The following is a 20,217-nucleotide window of genomic DNA, read 5'->3' on the forward strand; positions in this document are numbered from 1 at the left end:
TTAAGGGGTTATAGAGTTTGTGTGCCTGTATCCCATAGTTTTGGGAGATCCTTATAATGGATCTGGGGGTGAAGGCTTTCAGGAACAAGCCTAGATCATAGCCTGCACCTGCCTCACTGTCAAGTGGTAGGGGAGCATCATAATAGCTTCTGCCCATTTCTCATAATGTCATTGCATGAAAAGTGAAGGCAAGTGATCATCAGTCAGACCATCCGGGGCTTGTATCAGTTGCTCTATGCTGGGCCCAATTGGTTCTATTGCAAACAAAAATGTGGCCATCTCAATCCAGAAATGTGCATGTGTATAACTGTTATTCATGCCTTTTACTCTTGAAAACAAAGACAATCATAATAACAAGGGATTACTTGGGTTTGTCAGTGTATAAGTGCAGATGAATAACGTGGATGAGCAGGATGGGAAGAAGGGAAGATTGGAGCTAGGGATGTGTTGTTGTTGTTGACTGCTCTTGAGTCAATTTCGACTCATGGCGACCCTGTGGATGAGACATCTCCAAGACTCCCTGCCTGCCACTGCTCTGCTTAAGTTTTGTTAGCATGTGTTTGTGAAAATACTGTAAGTGGGACTGCAAAAAAAGGGGGACTATAACTCTTAACAAATTGTTTTTAAAAGTAACTTACAAATTCTCATATGAACTGGTAGAGTCCAGAGTCAGTCTTATCATGCCATCTGCTGTTTATGCAGACAAACTGGCACAGAAGTGAGCAGCTCAGATACGTTTGCCATGTTTGAAGAGCCTTCAGGCTAGTTCTTAGGAAAAAGAGAACTTCCAGAAGAGTAAAAAATAAAATATCAACATTGCTTCAAGTAAAAAGGTCCATACCATTAAGGTGGGTGTCAGGATTAGGTCGATCTGCTCCTTGGGTGCAGTAATACCCTTCCCAACATGGTCCTGTGATTTCAGTTGCATTGTGATGCATACAGAACTTCCCTCCATCACATGCTCTGCATTCAGTTTGATGAGAGACCCCTTGGTTAGGACCATAAGTTCCAGGGGGGCAAGGCTCCCAGTTTAAGCCTGTTCCTTCAGGGCAGTAAAAGCCTGGAAGGGAAAGACATATCAGTATAGAAAGTGGAAAGCTGTGAAGGCAAAAAAAAATGTACAACTTCCTATTGTTAATGTATGGCCTCCCATGTATACAGATGTCAGATAGGCAGACAATGGAGAGATGGAAGAGATGCTAGGACATAATCTGAAGACACATGACACAGCACTGCAGTTGTACATCTGTTTATGTCCTAAATCACAACAGAGAACAAAATATGGCTGTAAATACAATGTTAGAAAAATGAATTACACAACACTCAGGTCAAGTGGTCCATGCTTAGTTGTGAAGCTATTTGGAAACTCTACTTATATGGCTTATAACATAGTTTCTTAGTGCAACTACAACTGAGTTCTCCTGACATATCTATAAACAGTGTGGGTTTTTGCATAAAAGAGTCCACCACAAATGCAGAAATGCCATGATGGGATATGGTTAACCATAGACAAAGTCAAGGCAGTTTTGTACACTCCAAGGTTTGAGGAATCCCCCACAATTCTAAAGGCTTGACAGCTTTCAAATCCAGCAAATCAATATGGCATTCCAGATCTACACTCACATTTTAAGAAATCTCATAGTTCAACCGAGTGGATCACAAAACACAGTGAGCCAATAAAACAATAAAGAAGCAGAGTGTATAAAAGCTATTCTTAATCTTTGTATGAGCAACAATAATGATGACTGGCATCTGCTTCTGGGTTTGAAAAGTTGACATTTTTAAATATATGTATACATATGTGGGAGGCTGAAATCTATTTAAAAGCCAAATTGCCACTGTTGGAAGCTCCCTGGAGAGACAATTCACTGTTTTGCTTTGTTTTTAACAAGGGGAAAAAAAAGATGTTCTGGTGAACCTGGAGGGATTGGGGATCACAAAAACACATTTTGAGGTTACATGCTTCCCAAGCACTACAGTTTGCCACCCTTGGCTTAAAACCAATAGAAGACAATGTAGAGAACTCTGCAAGGAGAGAATTCCCAGCCTTTTGGAAGCCAGAGACTCACCTTTGGGACACAGCTGTGGCAAGTGACCAGGGATACAATACTTCCCCTCTGGACAGGTGTGACACCATTCTTCTCCATGTGTCTCAGCCATGTAGAAACCAAGGGGGCAGGGAGTGGGCCGATCACTACCAAAGGGACAGAAATGGCCCACAGGACATGGAGCACCTGAAATTCCATCTGTGGGAGTAGAAGTGATAGCTCCTGCAATGCAATAAAACCTGCCAAAGGGACAAGAGAAAAATAGCTTTGTAAACAACAAGAGAGGCAGAGGAAGAGGTGAGTTCTGGAATTCGTATCTTATCTTAAATCTCCTGAAACAGGTAATCAGAGAGGCAAGTGGATAGAAGATATCTAAATCCTGTGAAGATATCTAAATCTCAGGAGTGTTGGCTGTGTATTCTGATCATACCCTGCTGCACAGAATCCTGACGGGGCTGCAAGACCAGTACCATTGCAATAATGTCCTCCAGGACAGGGCTGGCAATTCTGGAGGTTTTGATTCCCTTCATTACCAGACCAGGTTCCACGTGGGCAGGCAGATGGAGTGAGAGTTCCTAAAAGAACAAACCAAGAATGCCCAGGTTTATTTGGGCACTGGATGAAAACAGCAAAAGGATGCTGAAGAATATGCAGAGGAGTAAAACTTGCTAGCTTTCCACGCAAAGCCAAAGGAGAAAAAAAGTACACCCCACCTGAAAGACAGTAGTGTCCAGGAGGGCAAAGACGTCCAGACACACCATCTGTTGGATTTTGAATCTGAGCAGCTCTCTTGCACCAATACCCAGCAGAGCAGTCCCCTGGAAAGAAAAAGAGCATTGCAGACTCCTTGCTGGTTTGAAATCTGAAATCAAGACAGACTAACTGTCCCTGATTTTATTTTAGTGTGTATGCTCCACGATATGCATCTGTTAATATACAGATGAGTGCTGTTGTTGTCTTAAGGAAGCTCCACTGTCACCTAAGCAGCTGATATTCAAAAGCACATGCTCAGAAATGTATCAAGCACAAACCAGAAAAAGTAGAAAATTTACAAATTCCTAACATCAAATCCCTTTCTCAGCAGAATTATTATTATTATTATTATTATTATTATTATTATTATTATTATTATTATTAAAAACAACTTCCCAAGCTCTGATAATCACATACAGAATGCACTGTTAAGATGTTAAATCTTCTTCCGAAAACATTTCTGACTGTCTTTTCAACACATTTGTTGCCTCATTTCTGGATGTAGAAACAACCTACCTGTTGGAGCTGCCAAACCAGGAGATGAACAAAATTTTCCTGATGGGCAGAGTTGACATTCCTGGATGTCCTTTAGCCTCTGCTTGGGTCCAAATGTCCCTGAGAGGCAGCTGTATTGTGTAGACCTTTGTGTGCCTGGTGGGCAGTAATAGCCCTGTGGGCAAGGATAGAGGGTGAAGTCACTGATGGGTCCCTGCTGGTTGTCACAGTAATAGCCTACAGGGAAAGTTGAAAAGGTGTTGGAGAAAAGAGAGGACACTAAAGGAATGGCAGAGATATACGGTCGGCTCTCCATATCCACAGGTTTCTTTTATCCATGGAATCAAACATCCAGAGATTGAAAATATTCATATATATATATATATATATATATATATATTCCAAAAAGGAAAGTTTGATTTTGGCATTTTATATAAGGGACACCATTTTACTATCACATTGTATTTAATGAGACTTGAGATTCTGGTATTCACAGAGGGTCATGGAACCAAACCTCAGTGGATACCACGGGTCCGAACAATGTCTCAAAAAGTGTAAATTTAGGTACACTTGCAAACATATGGACCTTGGAAATGTTTTAGAATTCCAGCTGCAAAAACTCACCAACCTAGTGGTTCCTGATCTTTGATCCTCCAGATATTTTGGATTTCAGATCCTATAAGTCCTGACTGTTGGCCAAGTTGGCTGGGGCTTCTGGGATCTGAAGTCCAAAACAAATGGGAGACCAAAGGTTGGGAACCCCTGCCCTAACCAACATGGAAGCCATACTGGCTGGGGATTTCTGGAAGTTGACCAGAAAAGTAATTTTCCCAAAGTCTGCAAACATATATCAGTTATATAGTAATTTGTCTGTCCTGGCTACCTGCAAGGAGTATCCATTTGCCAAGGTGGTTTACCTTCCCAGCATTCTCCAGTGGGGGCTTTCAATCCTGATCCTTCACAGTAAAACCCAGAGGGACAGAGCTGGCAGTCTGAAACCATACTTCTCCCTAACAAGTTTGAGAAGGTGCCAGTTGGACATGAAGTCGGTGATGGAGACCCCACAGCTGGCAGGAAAAACATAGGAATGAAAAAATATAGAAGGAAAAAATATCAGACAGCTGTTAAATAGAATTAGCACAATCACTCACTCTCCATCTCTCTGACTGCTATCTTAATATGCTATGCAATGGCTGCTTTTAATTTAATTAAGCTTTTAAATGATTTTCCCCCTTTTTATTATTGGTTTTATTGCACTGTTTCATTATGCATAAATGAGAGAGATTTGGTTATAGGGTGACTCCTAGGTGAAAATAAATAAAATGCAAAACACTCCTTACAGATGTCCCTGTTCTTTTCAGGCAAGAAAATCATTCAACACCTGATAACTGTATTTATCTAGAACATTTATAACATGTTTGTCCTTCAAGCTGCCAGGAGTTGAATCAGAACTGTAGATTCAAATTGAAAACAGCAGAAGCTGAAACCTCCAAGTCCATTAATGTAAATCTTCCCGTGGAACATAGTGAGGGGGTAAAACAGAAGATGCCATCTATTTACTTGGTATTTATTGGGCATTTCCTGGGGATGCAAATCTTTGATTATTTTTCCTTTCCTCTCACTTGAGAATTAAAACTGTCTAAAATACATTCCCCACTAGATGAGATTATGAGAATTTTCTGCAACTGCAAAATGCAATAGAATTTTTGTCCAATTGCACCAAGGTTGTTTTGTAGAAGGGATTTTTCCAAAATTACCATCTTTTGTGTTAAATATGTCATTTCATGCAAAATATATCTTTGCCCAATATACAATTTTATTTCTTAAATCTTTGTTTTTCAACTATTGCTGCCTCTGATAACAACAACAATGAAAGAGTGCTCATACTTTATCTGTACCGTAGAGGCATTATTATTATTATTATTATTATTATATCATCATCATCATCGTCTCATGACCAGTTTTTCAGTGAGGTATACTGACATGTCAAGTCATCCCAGTTTATTGTGCATTAGATTATTTATTTATTTAGTATCCCCAAAAGTTACTTTTGGTTAATCATTTCCAGAATTCCCAAGCAAGCATACTCAATGTTCACGGTGATTGGGAGATTCTGCAATTTATAGATCCATCCCCCCAAAAAGTAATTTTGAACCCTTAGACTGTTTGCTAAGAATTTGGGCCGGGTGTGTGTGTGTATTTCTCCAAACGTTGGGGTTTTCTTAAGCTTTCTGATACTTCCTATTTTGAGCAGATGGTGTTGGTCTGGGTGCATAGAAAATGAGTTCTTGGACAATGTGCCAAATATATATGACGATTACCATAGTTATGTATTGCTGCTCCACAGATTAAGACATGCAGCCATGAATTCAAACTACAGGAAAATAGGCCTAAATGTTGGGAAGAACTTCTTGACTGAAAGAGCTGTTCAACAGTGGAACATGCGGCCTTTGAGCATGGTAGAGTCTCCTACTTTGGAGGTTTTTAAACAGAGGCTGGATGACCATCTATTGGGGGTGCTTTTATTGTGTCTTCCTGCATGGCAGGGGATTGGACTGGATGGCCCTTGAGGTCTCTTCCAACTCTGTGATTCTATGAAGAACAGACACTCACAGCAGTAAGCCCCTTGAGGACAGATGTTGCCCATAACTCCATCAGTTGGCTTGGGAGTAGATGCTCCACCTGTACAATAAAATCCAGAAGCGCATTCCCCACTTGGAGCAGAGAGACCTAGAGAGGGATGAGAACAGAGAAACATAGATCCTGTGGTACTTAACATATGTTCCAGCTGTCTTTCCATCTTTGCACACAAGTTAACTTAGCTGCTGTAATCATATATAATAGCAGCTTTCAATATTTTCTTATTTATAGATATACAAATACTTTGGGACTATAAACTTCAAATCAGCAAAACTTTAGAAGATCATTCTAAAGGGAGAGATTAATAGGTATGATAGCAATTTAAGTTCATAAATGGTAAATCTGATGCTAATTGGGTTTTTGTGTGTTTTGAAACAAAGACCTTTTTTCAGAGGGGGTTTGCCATCCTCTGAGGCTGAGAGAGTGTGACTTGCTCAAGGTCCCTCTTTTCACACCAGCTTGATGGAGGGGGGGGGGAGGAAAAGAGATCTCTTAGTTTGATATTGGTACTGAAGTTGAAACATAATAGTAGAAAAGGTGCAGTGATTAATGTGTTGAATTTGCATAATCATAATGCAAATTAACAATATGCATAATTATAATAATTTGCACAATATGCAAATCAAATGCCTGGATATGAAGGACTGGAATACAGCAACTCTAGACCCAAGGCAGCCTACAACATGTTCAAACATTTTCCTTCACTCTACTTAGTCACTGCATTCTAGTGCAACTGGCCTATTTTCCCCTTTACCTGGTGCATTGCAGTAAAACCCCGGAGGACAGAGAATGGGCTCAGGGCTGCCTTCCGGGCAATAAGACCCAGGGGAACATTTCGCTCCAGTGGCTGTGGCTGGGCAAAGACAGTTGCCATTTGTGTAGTTGTCCAGATCAAAGGGCTGTGGGGTCCAGGCAGCAGAGATGCAGAACCAGCCTTCTCAAACAAAGAGAACACACACACACACACACACACACAAAAACATCTGGTCAAGATGGTAGGAAAGGTACAAGAGGAAAAAGGTGATGGTGGAAAACAACTTCATTTTGCTCCCCCCTCCCTCTTTTGGCTTAAGAATTGTCATTAGTCATAGAGAAGTTTCTGGCTTAGATAACACAGCCTTACCTGCATCACACTTCCCTGACACGGTTGTTAAGTTTTCCTTTCCACAGTAGTGTCCTGGGAGGCAGGGTAGACAGCTATCCAGGCTCTGGGTCATAGGATCTGGGTTGTAATAACCCCTTGGGCAGGGAAACTCAGTTGCGAACCTAGTTCCTTGGAAGCACAATAAAACAGACAGCACTGCAGTGACCAAAACATTTGGCAGACAAGTCTTTCCTTGTGCTTTGGGCTTAGTTCTCATGGGAGATGATAAAACTGGGTCTGGAATGCAAGCAGAGGCTCATAAGAACTAAAGGGGAACTTAGGCTGCATCTGCATTGCAGAAATAGTGCAGTTTGACACTGTTTTAACTGCCATGATGTGATGCTATGGAATTCTGGGATTTGTAGTTTGTTGTTGCAACACAGCTCTCTAACAGTATCTCGCAAAACTGCAAATATCAGGGTTCCATAGCACTGAGCCACGGCAGTTAAAGCAGTATCAAAATGCATTGTTTCTGCAGTGTGAATTAGCTTTTTTTTCCTAATTAAGGTTGCCAGACTGAAAAGCTGGAAAGGGCTATTTTTAATGGTTGTGCAACCAACAAGTAGGTTGGTCATTGGGTCCATCCTTGATGCTTCTTCAAGCAGAGTTGAAATGGACAGAGAGGGGCATTTGGATACAGACAATCAAACTAACACAATGTAGAGGACTCATTTGTTTCTGGGATCTTGTACTACTATATTGCTGCCAGGAGATGGCACTGATGGATCTGGAACAGTTTTGAAGCTTTGTAAATTTACTCCTTTATTTCTCTTTGGAAATCCAGTTCTCTTCTCACTTTAAAAACCAACAAGCAAAAACAATCTCTCAAGTTAACTTTAAAGGCTTTGCTCTCCAAGGTATCTAAGCAAACAGACTTCCTCTATGGCATTTAAGAATATGATGCTTTCTGGCTCCATGAGGTTCTCTCTCTTTTTCTTTTCCTTTGGACCACAAACATCAGTCACATTAACAGAATGGCACATCTTACCTTCAGGACAGTAGAAGCCAGGTGGGCATGCAAACCCACTGTAGTCTGTGGTGTTTTCAGGGCAGTAATAACCAGCTGCACATGGGAAGCAAGTAGGTTGCCTGGTGAGGTTGTTATAGGTTCCCACAGGGCAGGGAAGTGGGTGGCTGGTCCCCTCTGGACAAAAGTGGCCCATGGGGCAAGGCCCCCCATGTTCTGAAAATTGAATAGTTGAAAAATACATACTTAGGTTTCTAGTTCTCAAGATAATAGCAAAGATTAGAGGCACAGCCTTGTTTTATGGTCTATGCTTCCTTTGCAAAGATAAGCAGCAAATCAAGTCAACATATTCACCTGTAGGGGAAGGTGAGGTAGCCCCAGGTAAGCAGTAGTAGCCAGCAGAACAGGGTCCGGAAGGAGCCGTGAGACCAGCGGAGAGGCAGTAATGACCAGGTGGACATGGAATGCAGCTTGTCTCAAGGGAGAGATATAGTCTGAGGAGAGAGAAACATCAGTCAGTTTGGTTCTAGGATTGGGAGAAGCCTCTCTAAATCCCTTCTCCATCACCCAAACCAGTAATATCTTGGTCTGGACATTTCAGAAAGCACAATATTTGGTCAAAATGCAAAAGCCAAAGTCCTGACGTCTGGTACAGGTCCCTTCGACATTTGCAGCTTTGACTTTTGTGACTTTGATTATTTGCAGATTTGAGTAATATGTTCTCTCTAGGAGTCTCTAGTTCCTCCAGCACAACTGTGCCAGAGGTTGACCATAGAGTGGTGCTGGAGAACCTCAACATTCCTAGGTAAAACACTTCTCTGGGCATTTGTAGCAATAGCATTTTAGCATTCACATTTCTATACAACTTAATAGTGAACTCAGCACTCTGTAAGTGGTTTACAATCTGTAGGTCCTCTAGCATGATTCTATGGTCAACTTCTGGAAGATGCTGACCATAGAGTGGTACTGGAAGACATGTTCTCTTAGGTAAAAAGAATAGTGGTGTTTTTGTTTTGTTTTGTTTTGTTTTTTTGTATTTGTGGTTTTCCCATATTCATGGGAGTCCTGTGCCCCTAACCTCAGCATGTGTGGAAGGATCACTGTATTTATAATCTGTTCAGTCAATCCCAGAGGATTGCTAGTGCTCTGTGTACCTGAAGAGGATGGGATATCTGAGCATACAGCACCCATACCTGTCTGAGAAGGTTCCTGCTGGGCAAGGCAGAGGGATTCTTGTGCCAGCTGGGCAAAAGTGTCCTGGAGGGCAAGGACCACCATCATTTGTGTTGATGGATCCATCAGGGTTTGGGACACTGGAGCCTGAATAGAAGCAGAGAGCCAAGGCAAGGATCATCCGAAAAGTGTAACTGGGACCTACACCATTGAACCCCACTAGCTCAGAGCTCCATCTATAAGAGCAGTCTTTGGTTGCTTTGGGGTGGCATTGCAGAGGTACACTAGAGAAATGTGCTTTAGATATATTACATAAGTAATCTGCAAAGTTATGTTCAAATTCGGATTTTTGTATTATACACTTATGTTATGCCTGCAGGAATGCTACATATTGAAAAGCTGAGCTCAGATCATATTATAATGTCTCTGTTGGCAGCAGTTAGCAAAGAGTGATGGTGGCTGGATGGGAATAGAAGATAAATTAAATTTCATACAGGAATCACAAGGGGATCTAGGAAGTCACCACAGTTGGTGGCCACAGCAGTTGCTCAGGAGGAGGTCCAAACATTATGGTGGGGATGAGGATAAGGGAAAGCCCTCACATTGGATGGTAATGGTTGTGGTATATGGAAATCCACATATTTGGTGGCAATGGAGGGATAGGTAGAAATCCTCACAGTTTGTGGCAGTGGAGGTAAATGTAGGACTGTTTTCTCCCTGCAAGCTGCCAAAGACCTTTTCGTATTGGCAGGTCATTGGCTCTTCATTCATGTGGCAAAACCAATGTTTTAATGAGATGTCTTGTGCTTTTTAAAAATATATATTTTAAATGTGATTCTTTTAACATCCTGCTTGTAATAGAATTGCTTGTTTATTTTTAAAACATTTGTACAATAAGATTCTGGCTGCACTTTGTTTTAATTTGTTGTGAGTCATTTTGGGCCATGTGGCGAGACAAAAATGGGGGGGGGGGATACAAAATAAATAAATAAATAAATAAATAAATAAATAAATAGCCATTTTGCCATGTTGCTGATAAGAAATCTAATACCCACCAGTCTGGTCTGTACCCAATGAATACAAGATTATTTATACACACACACACACAGACACACACACACAGACACACACACACAGGCATAGATGGACATTTGATACCTGTACTGCAGAAGAATCCTGGGAGGCAGGGGCCAGTGGGAGATGACAATCCCCATTCGCCGCAGAACATCCCTGAGTAGAAATACAAACACTCTGATTTGAAAAGGTCACCCGCTTTCTATAAAGACACCAGTCACCTTGGGAAAATAAAAAAAGCAATTCTATTCTTGCAACAGAAAACGGTGTGCTTCAATAGCAGATCTTGATTATGTCAGCCAGATTGTGGCTACATGTGTATATGACAGACAGTAAGGAAGAGGGCTTCGGCAAGCAGGGATGGGAAGAATATTCAAAACTATTTGAAAAATGGTTAGAAAGCATGTTTCTCAAGCATTAAGACACTCTGACTAAACAGATCCTGAACTGCTGAGAATCTTTGCAACTTTGCACATGGTTGCTCTGTGCAGAAAACACCCCTTTTCTGCACAAAACATGCTGTTTCCTACACAGAAAAGGATGTTTTCTCTGCAAAACAATCCCATGTGAATTTTGCCCAGAATAAATCTTGAACACAGAATTATCTTGAAAACAGCACAGTTTTTGAAGATTTTCATGCAGTAGGAGGAACATTATTAAAATGATCCCTGGTTGGCTTCAATAAGAAAATTAACAAAGAATTATGGCTCCATCTGCAAGAGACAAATACAGGGACCAGAAATTTTGTTCAGAACAAAATAGCGGCAATATTTATATTCTGAGATAGATGTTTACCCGCAGGGCACAGTAGACATCTCTCAACTCGGTCAGTGCCAGAGGATGGATTGTATGTTCCAGGAGGGCAGGGAGGGATGGAAACTCCTGTCTTTGGTGGGCAGTAAAATCCAGCTGGACAGTGGTATCTTACACCATGTTTACAATAAAGGCCAGCTGGGCAGGGGAAACATTCGTCCTGACCTAGGGAAAAGAAAAGAAAAACTGAGTTCAGAAATTAGTCTTCCCAATTCTGCACTTGTGAATGAACCCCAGAATTACTCTTCCATATAAAAAGGTGTGCCTTCCCCCCCCCCCCCCTTGATATTTCTGGATTAGTCAGTATGAAAATGACAGGCAGGTTTACAACTGGTGAGGATGTTATTCAGATTCATACTTGAGAGCATGGAAATATGAACTTTGGGAACATGTTCCTTTTCCAATTTGGACTTCAATCTCAGTACCCTTAGGGAAAATACTTTTCCAGAGGGCTACTTCCATTCTTTGCTTTCTCCTACTATCAGTAGCTTTTGGGTAACAGTACCAGAAGGAAGGAAGCCTTGGAAAGAAAGAAAATTTGGGGGTTATCAGAGGCCTGAACGTGGGGTGAAGTTTAGGTCAAGTACATTGAATTTATATTTCTTATGCTGTTTTTTTTTTTGTTTTTTTTTTTTTTTAGATACGTTGTTTGTCTGTGCCTTCAAGTCATCTCTGATTTACCTTGATCTTATCTTTTTTTGGCACGATTTATTCAGAGGAGGTTTGCCATTGCTTTCCCCTAAGGCTTTGAACGTGTGACTTGCCTATATTCACCCAAGAGGTTTTCATGCTGAGTGAGGATTCAAATACTGGTCTTCCGGGACTTGTCTTCACTGGTGTTATCTCTGCAGAGACGATGATGGTTGCCTTCTCACGTGATCTCCATTCTTTGCCCAGCACCATCACTGTGAAGTGAGGCACCCAGCCCTGTTTTCAATGCTTGGCACCTTGTTTTAAATTCAGAAAGATTAATGCCTACATTGGCAGCACCGGGTGGGTCACAGGAGCTGATGGGAAGACAGCAGCCCATCGTTGCAGTGGAGAGACCCAGTAGCATGGGGTAGCTGGGCTATAGCAAAGCTTTTAAAATGTGGGTTACAAGAACAAAAGTCTGAATTGGGTGCAGATGTATGTTGTGAAGACAGTCCGTGCCTGATTTTCTGGCCCCGTTCTTGTAAACAGGATGCAGCGAGCCAAGGGTAAACTCAAACTAAATTGCCCATGTAGACAAGGTTCCAAAGTCCTAGTCCAAGACTCAAATTTCCACACCATGCTGGTTCTTTAGCAAAGGTAGTTTCAGTTCTGAGCTAATCTGATTTGAGCTGAAGGGAATTTATCTGTCTCTACTGACAACTACAAGTCAATCTGGAAGGCTCTGCCTCCACCATGCTGCCTCTGACCTGTTATTGCAGTGTACTCCCCATCTCGGCATGGCGATGGCACTGCTGAACCTACAGGGCAGAAATGACCTTCGGGGCACAGTTCTCCAGTTGCCCGGTCCACTGGCTTCGCTGTTCGTGTCCCACCCCTGCAGTAAAAGCCTGAAAGGAAGAGAGCAAGCAGATTGCATCAAATAGCATCTTGTTGTGGAAGGAAACAGAGGGGGATCTAATCATGGAAATACCAAGCACACAATGTTTTAGAATTTGCCATTCACACACACATGTTCATCACCAGCAGCTTATAGCAATGAAAGACTTAGTTCAATATAATTGATTTGCTTGTGAATGTCAGATATTATGAAAAAGGGAAAAGAACAAGCTGTAGGCAGTATTTTACAAATCAGAACAAAACCCCAGCCACAAAGTATATAACAAGGATGGGGGGGACACACGCTGGGTATCAAAGGACTGTTTTTGACACTTTCTAATCTTCAATGGGCCATAAAGGCAAGGCCAGTGCTGACTAGAAGTAACATTTCACGGCACAGGATGTCACTTCCAGTCAAATTGCGACATTTGTATTCTTATTTTGGGCTGGAGGACACCTTTGAAAGGTTGTTATGGGTCAAAACAGTCCCCCTGGAGACTATTCATAGCTGAATACTTGTTTTCCCTGACTTTTAAACAAACAAACAAACAAACCAGAACCTGAGTGGGGCAAGTATCACACTAGATGCTCTTCAAGGGCTTTATGCGGTCTATGAGTTGCATGAATCCCGCCCTTAATTTGCAATGTGAAAAGTGGGAAACTGTACTAATGAAATTGTTAGTTAGTGGTCTGACTTAAACCTGAGTATTCTAACTCTCCTACAAGGAGTTTAGAACAGCATATTTGGCTTGGAAGATAATTTTGTTGATGATGACCATCTTGAGGAAAGTTGCCTTTCTGTACCTGTCAAGATTGCATGATGAAATATATACAATGATCATACAATGTATGATACTTCAAGGATGTAAACATCTGTGAGGACTATGCTATGTGCCATTTCAGAGCAATTCAGTATTTAATGGGAACAGTCCTGATTAACCCTTTGCTGTCCCACTTTTCAGTTGTTTTAAAAATCTCCAAGCTTCTCTCTCTTCCCCCATTTTCCTTCGTTGCTCTCAAAGAGAAGATTGTGCTAACTACTTCAGTGTCTGCAAAGTGAGTACAAAGTGAAAAAGTAGTCTGTATTCAATTAACTCAGCAGGGCAGAAAGGAGAGGAAGGGGTAGAGTCTTGCTCTTCTCAGTAAGCTCAGGCAAAAGCAAACTGCTGCACCTTCTCCTAGCTTGGGCATTTTTTCTTCCTTAATAACTTTTGCCATCTTGTCAACACTCTGATGTTGCTCGACCACACATATCTTGATTTTCATCTGTGAAATGTTGGATGGTATGACACAAGAAACAATTTTTGATTTATCTCTGAGGAAAGGGTACCATTATAGGAGATGCCCCCTTCCAAAGAAAGATTCTTCCCAAGTTATTCCCCCCCCCCCCTTTACCCACTTACCTGGAGCACAGGGTCCCGTTGGAGAAACACGGCCTGGGCTGCTGCAGAAGAATCCAGGTGGACAAGGTAAGCACCAACTGGAATCCTGGCCTCCTTTCTGCTCATTCCACGTCCCAACTGGACAGGGCTTCTCCCTGGATTGCTTTGTGCCAGCTGGGCAGTAGTGCCCTGCAGGACAAGGACCACCAAACGGGAGACCAGCCTTGAAGAAAAGAAATGGGGCATAGTTTTGTTATTGTAATGCAGTGCATTTAATAGTTAGAAATTGGCCCAACTCAGGAGCAAGACTGTCCACAGCCCTTCTTGAAGTTTACTGCAGTTGGCTGTGCAAGATCTGGAATGAAATGATGACCTTATAAAGGCATCTGCGCCAATGAGAAAACAAGTAGGCTTTGTTAAGTCACTTGTTTCTAGGGAATGTTTGTGTGTGTTAACCATGCTCTCCCCTACCCCATGAGGTCTCATACCTCAGGTTTGAACAGAGATGCTTCTGTGAACAACGTTTGCCATTTTAATAGAAAAGTAGGAAATGGAACGGCAGCATTGAACTTACTGGGGAGGCACTACTGGAGCCCTGGAGGCAGTAATACCCTGGTTGGCAAGGTCCTTCGGGTGCCATGAGTCCTGACTTGCTGCAGTACATGCCTGCTGGACATAATTTGCAAATAGCAATTCCAGTGCCACCTAAGATGTCAGAATAAGTCCCCTGGGGGAAAAACATGAGATAGAGATACATCAAAAGCTAAGGGAACAATATTTTTCATGAAGGAAGAGAGTACTCTGGCCTTTGCGGTTTCATGAGATCTCTCCTACATATGAAAATAAATAATTTGATGGCAATTGTTTTGAGTACAAAAAGTTAATGTGGGAACAAGCATAATGAACAGTGACATGGTGTTGTGCAGATGCCTGTAATATAACACCTCATGAAAGCAGTCTTAATATTTGCTCCAGACATCTGTTGACATTTTTGAGTCCTAAGAGATTTTGAGATTGGAACATCCTAGGTTGAAAGCCAATCCACAAATGGTGGTTTGGATTTCAGACAGGTGAGCATGCTTTGGGGAGAACTTTGAGGAGCTGTTTCAGCTACAGCTGAAGTTGCAAATTTCTTCAACAGTGGGAATGACTGTAAAAAGTATAGAAAGGAAGAAAAAGTCTGGCTTCATATATTAAAAAAACCTGGTATGTTTCCTCATCTGGATTCGAAGACTCAAGAAAGAGAAAGATTAGAGAGAGAGAAAGAGAGAAAGAGAGAGAAGGGGTTTCAGAACAGAACTTTGGAATCTGTAACCTTGAATTAAAACAAACAAACAAATAAATCTGGAGTTTGAGATTCTACATATTGGCATGAGATGCTTGGATTTTGCAGATCCATAATGGTGCAATACCTTTATTTGGACAACCAAAGTGTATTGTTCTCTATGAGCTTATCATTCTATTATGTAACGTGGTACTTTTTTCTAATGAGCCATTCTGACCCCTATGCTTCTATGAATATTTTTCACTTGAGAAATCTATTATACAGCTGTAAAACATCTTACCACTGGGCAAAGAAGAGGCAGAGTACTCTGGGCTGGACAATAATGTCCTTTGGGACAAGTCAACGGTTCCACCGTGCCAGTCTGGTTGCAAAACATCCCCGCTGGGCATTCCCTGCAGGCAGATTGGGCCAGACTCTACAATAAAGATAAAGAAAGTGAGATTGTAAGAAAAGGCTGCCAGCATCAGGTCAACTGAAAAGAAGTTGTCTCAATAACACAATAATAGTAAATGTGCTTTTGTCTATTTTATAATAGTCCCTGAAGAAGGCCAATTGGTGATAAGGCTGAAACGCGTTAGGCTTTTTAAGAAATAAAAGTTTTTGGACCTTCACACAGCACATGGCACTATGGAACATGGGGCAAAACACACTGCAGAAATAATCCAGTTTGAGACTGCTTTAACTGCCTTGGCTTAGTGCTGAGGACTCTTGGGAATGGTAGTTTATTGTGGCAGAGAAGACTAAATGTCTCCCTGAATTCCTTAACATTGAGCCTGAGCAGTTAAACTGGTCTCAAAGTGGATTATTTCTGCAGTGTGTTTTGGACCGTTGTCTGTTTTAGGTCTTCAACTGAAAATAAGACCATTGAACCAGAGAATTTCTCTTGCTCACCAAGGCTCAGAGTCTTTCTAGAAGGAAGAATGAGCAGATTGCACGATGATGTGTTTCTAGGCCTTTCCACATTAAATAATTAATCCACTTTAATGTCATGGTAACATCCTGTGGAATCATGGGGTTCTCTAGTTTGGGGAGGCATTGGAGCTCTCTGGCTGAGAATTTTCAATGGCTCTCCCTGAAGTGCAAATCTCAGGATTTCATAGAATGTTTCCATAGCAGTTAAGTGGCATCATTGTGCTATAATTGTATAGTGTGAAGGGGCCTCTAGTGTACATTGATCCAGCTCACAGCTAGGTTTGCTCATGAATTTTGTCAAGTTCGCATTTCAAAGTGAATCAATCTGATACACTTCTCCCAGGCTTATCTACACAATGAAAAATAGTTATCTTTTATATTCCACACTTTTTCTGTGAAACGATTCTTGGCTCTGAAAAAAAGGGTATCCAAAATGCATGTTTTTGCATACTTTTACAACACAATTAGAAATGTGCTGTTTGTGACAGCAAGTGTTCAAAATATGTGCTTAAGTTAAAAGGTTTGTACTAGGGTTGCCAGTTCAGGATGACAGCATTAATCATTATGTATTAAGTGCTAACTAAAGTTGCTCACAGTTTGTCATTCAAACACACACACAAACACAAACACATATACAAAATATATTTCCTGCACCCAGATCCAGGTGAAACAAAACAATTATTCCTTCTCACTTACTTAAGACATTTAGAACATTTAGTCTACAATATTTGCTTCCAGCCAGAAAGTGCATGCAGAGCAGAGCTGAAGGTGAGCCATGGCAATATGATGGATATGAGGAGGAAGAAGCTACTTAAGTAAATACATAGATCCTCCCTGGAGAGTCTTTACAAGTCCCGGCAACAAATCAATTTATCCTTGGAAATCAATGCAAGTTGTTGCACTGGTAGCTGAAATGGAGATCTGTGCACAGCCCTTTCCTCTGCCTGGAGCTGAGCCCATCAAAACTGGATAATTTCATCCTCATCTCCCATCTGAAGATGATCCACAAAACTGGAGACTTGCGTCCAGGCCCTGAGATATGGCAACCCTAGTTTGTACAGATGTGTGTGTGTTTTTTTAATGAAATCATTGACTAATATTGGAGAGAACAGAGTAACAAATAGACACAGAATGAAATTTATTTGGCTCAGAAAGATATTTGACCCATTGGCAGCCAAGTAACTGATCAACAGCAGATGTCTTTAAGCAACAGAGAATAAAAGAATTATACTCTAGAGGAAGACTGTGACAAATGAACAAATGAACCAATGAAATTAGAGCAATCAACCAATTACATAATTTAAATTGACTAATCACCTGTCTTTTAAATGATTAATCAGTCAACCCATTGATCATAAATACATTAACATATGATCAGCATTTCATGACCAGGTGCCTTTTTGAAACAGCGAAGTGTATTACTCCAAAACAGCCTCAAAAGTGAACAAGTATGGCCTAATTTTCTAGTCCCGCTAATTAAAATCTTCCTCCACCTGTTGAATAACTAAGCTTTGGTTGATTAATTTACTGATTAAACTAACTGGACCCCAAAACTCTTAAAAACAACAAAAGTGAAGACCTACCCAGAGGCTGCTTAATCTCCCCACTCCCTCCAAAACAAATCTGACCCTTCATATATTATTTGATAATAAATGCATCTGAAAACAGTATTAGCTGCATTAACTGTAGGTCAGAAAATATCTGAAGACTCTGCTTACTGGCTGGAAACTCCCTGGTGGGCAGGATTCAGGTTGGATAGCCCCTTCTAGTGTATAATGCCCTTCCTTTGCCATCATCTGGGTGGCTGTTTTGGCAGCTCCAGTACAGAAGTAGCCAGGTTTGCAAGGTCCATTGGGAGCTTGGGTATTGGTGCCATCACAGTAAAACCTAGTATTGGAAATAAAATGTAGCCTCCATTGGAAAACACTGTAAATCACTATGTACTCAGATCAGTGGTGAGTTATCTTTGGGCACTTCCCTATCCAAAAATAATTGGAGAGCAAGGACTTCTTAGGACTTCGGACCCCCTCCCCAGAGAGGTCCACTGGTCAACAACCTTATTATCCTCCCAATTTTATACAAAGTTATTTTAAAAGACAGAAAGATACCTAGATAGCTATCTGGATAGGTAACTAAGTAGCTAGAGATCTGATAGACTTTTAAAAGTATTTAATCTCCTAAATCTAAAAAACTTGTTTTTAACTACTGCTTCTAACTGCTAAATTCATTAATTTTTTTAAATGTGTTATTGTCTGGTTGTTAGATGCTGAAAATGAAAGGCTAGCGTAGACAACCGTTTGGTGTGATCCGGCTGGGTCATTCTGTCTTTGGTTCCAAGGGTCTTAAGCATAAGGAAGGATCTTAATTCTCCAATTCCAGCTAGCTTTTAAACAATCACTCTGAAGCACAGTACAGTGCAGGAGAATTAAAGCATCTCATAGGCTATAAAATTAAATCTACTCTCCAGTGGTTATATAAACTAGGAAGGCCACCATTAACTAGAGTAGTATGGTTGCAACACTTAAGCTATGATAATGTTGGTAAGGTATATTATTGAGCCACTTGTATGATGTGTACTATGTGACATTCAACAGGGTAGGTGGGATCTATGTATTTTTTCATTCACTGTGACACTCTCCTTCAGATAAGGACAGAAGAAGAAGATGATGATAAACCCTTACCCAGGGGGACAGTCCAAACATTGATCCAGGTTTTTCAGTCCACTAGTATTGCTGTAGGTTCCCGGAGGGCACAAGATGGGTACAGATGATCCAAGAGGGCAGTATGCTCCAGGTGGGCAAATATTCCCAGTCACTCCATCTGTGGGCAGCTAAATTTGAGGGAAAGATAGTTAAATTTCAATAGAGAGAAGGCTCCCAGGTGATTTTGGTGGACACAACTGATGTACATACATAACATGTAAAAGTCCCAGTTTGGCAAGAATTGTTCCGATTAATCCTCTGTGTCCCACATTTTCAGCTTCTTTTAAAAGTACATACCTTGAGCCAATGCTGTGTTACTGCACTATTCAAAGTACCCTTGCCCCCTTAAAAAAAACACCAAAACAAATCCCAAATCCCAAGACCCACACCCAACATCAATATTTCTATTAATCAATCCTTGCCAGGTAGTGGAATCCTAAACAGAGCTTCCTAATGAAGGTGTTCCCGTTTTGTGTGACTGTTTTGTGTCACAACTCAAACAGTGGAAGGGAAGAACACAGACCAGGGATTTTTGTGGAGGAGGGACACTAAACTTGAGTACACAATGATTTATCTGACAGAAAGTGGTCCTTAAAATAGTCTTCTCTCATTCACCTTAGGACTCTCAAAGGTCACCAGCGGCACCAATAACCATTGGCTTTTGAAACACCTTCCAGCTACAGTGAAACATGAAGGTCTGCATACCACTAAAATTCAGCAAGGGGAAGTGTGACACTATTACATTATAAATTATGGTCAGCTGAATAATGATCCATATTGCAAAGTGGGAAAACTGTTGCCCCCAAACCACATGGAGCCTCTGGAGTCCACTTTTGTGGGCCCTGAAGCTCCCCATGTGATTTTTTTTTTTGCTCCAAAATGAAAAGAAGGCCGATCAAATAGGTGAAAACATACCAACACAAACTCATCTTTCTGAATGCCCCATCCCCCTCAACCTCCCCCCCCCCATTGGAGGCCTTTCAAAATAGCAACTGGAAGTGATGTGACTTCACTTCTGGTTGCCAATTTGAAAGGGATTCTGAAGAAATACAGAGATATTTTGACATATTGGAGCGGGGGAGGGAGAGAATCATTGGACCAAAAGAGGCAGTCAGAGGGAACTGGGTTATAATCTCATACAATTGCCCACTCCTGCCCTAAACCTTAATCTCAGCCAGCGTAGTCCTGTTGAATCAAAGGGATTTATAGAAGTGTTGACTCCCATTCAACAGTTGATTCAATGGACCTGCTCTATTTGGGACTGACTAATAGGATTCAGTCCCATGGATGAGACTCCAG

General features: G+C 41.3%; 1 protein-coding gene across 1 annotated transcript in view; it reads right to left on the reverse strand.

Moving 5' to 3' along the window:
- LOC149306992 (uncharacterized) overlaps positions 1 to 20,217 on the reverse strand; it is a 117,169-nt gene that overhangs the window by 55,150 nt on the left and 41,802 nt on the right. The window contains exons 17-36 of the mRNA XM_089538237.1: positions 18,898 to 19,046; positions 17,935 to 18,103; positions 15,585 to 15,719; positions 14,594 to 14,746; positions 14,041 to 14,242; positions 12,508 to 12,648; positions 11,090 to 11,272; positions 10,379 to 10,450; positions 9,241 to 9,367; positions 8,401 to 8,541; positions 8,069 to 8,271; positions 7,060 to 7,209; positions 6,691 to 6,870; positions 5,910 to 6,026; positions 4,214 to 4,363; positions 3,318 to 3,533; positions 2,762 to 2,866; positions 2,479 to 2,623; positions 2,070 to 2,287; positions 842 to 1,060 (exon numbers count right to left, since the gene is read on the reverse strand). Of these exons, the coding sequence (XP_089394363.1) occupies positions 842 to 1,060; positions 2,070 to 2,287; positions 2,479 to 2,623; positions 2,762 to 2,866; positions 3,318 to 3,533; positions 4,214 to 4,363; positions 5,910 to 6,026; positions 6,691 to 6,870; positions 7,060 to 7,209; positions 8,069 to 8,271; positions 8,401 to 8,541; positions 9,241 to 9,367; positions 10,379 to 10,450; positions 11,090 to 11,272; positions 12,508 to 12,648; positions 14,041 to 14,242; positions 14,594 to 14,746; positions 15,585 to 15,719; positions 17,935 to 18,103; positions 18,898 to 19,046 (3,175 nt within the window). The remainder of the gene's footprint in view (positions 1 to 841; positions 1,061 to 2,069; positions 2,288 to 2,478; positions 2,624 to 2,761; positions 2,867 to 3,317; positions 3,534 to 4,213; positions 4,364 to 5,909; positions 6,027 to 6,690; positions 6,871 to 7,059; positions 7,210 to 8,068; positions 8,272 to 8,400; positions 8,542 to 9,240; positions 9,368 to 10,378; positions 10,451 to 11,089; positions 11,273 to 12,507; positions 12,649 to 14,040; positions 14,243 to 14,593; positions 14,747 to 15,584; positions 15,720 to 17,934; positions 18,104 to 18,897; positions 19,047 to 20,217) is intronic.

The sequence above is a fragment of the Sceloporus occidentalis genome, unplaced genomic scaffold (genome assembly GCF_023333645.1).
Source record: "Sceloporus occidentalis isolate IW3139 unplaced genomic scaffold, rSceOcc1.0.p SCAF_9, whole genome shotgun sequence".
Taxonomy (NCBI): Eukaryota; Metazoa; Chordata; class Lepidosauria; order Squamata; family Phrynosomatidae; genus Sceloporus; species Sceloporus occidentalis.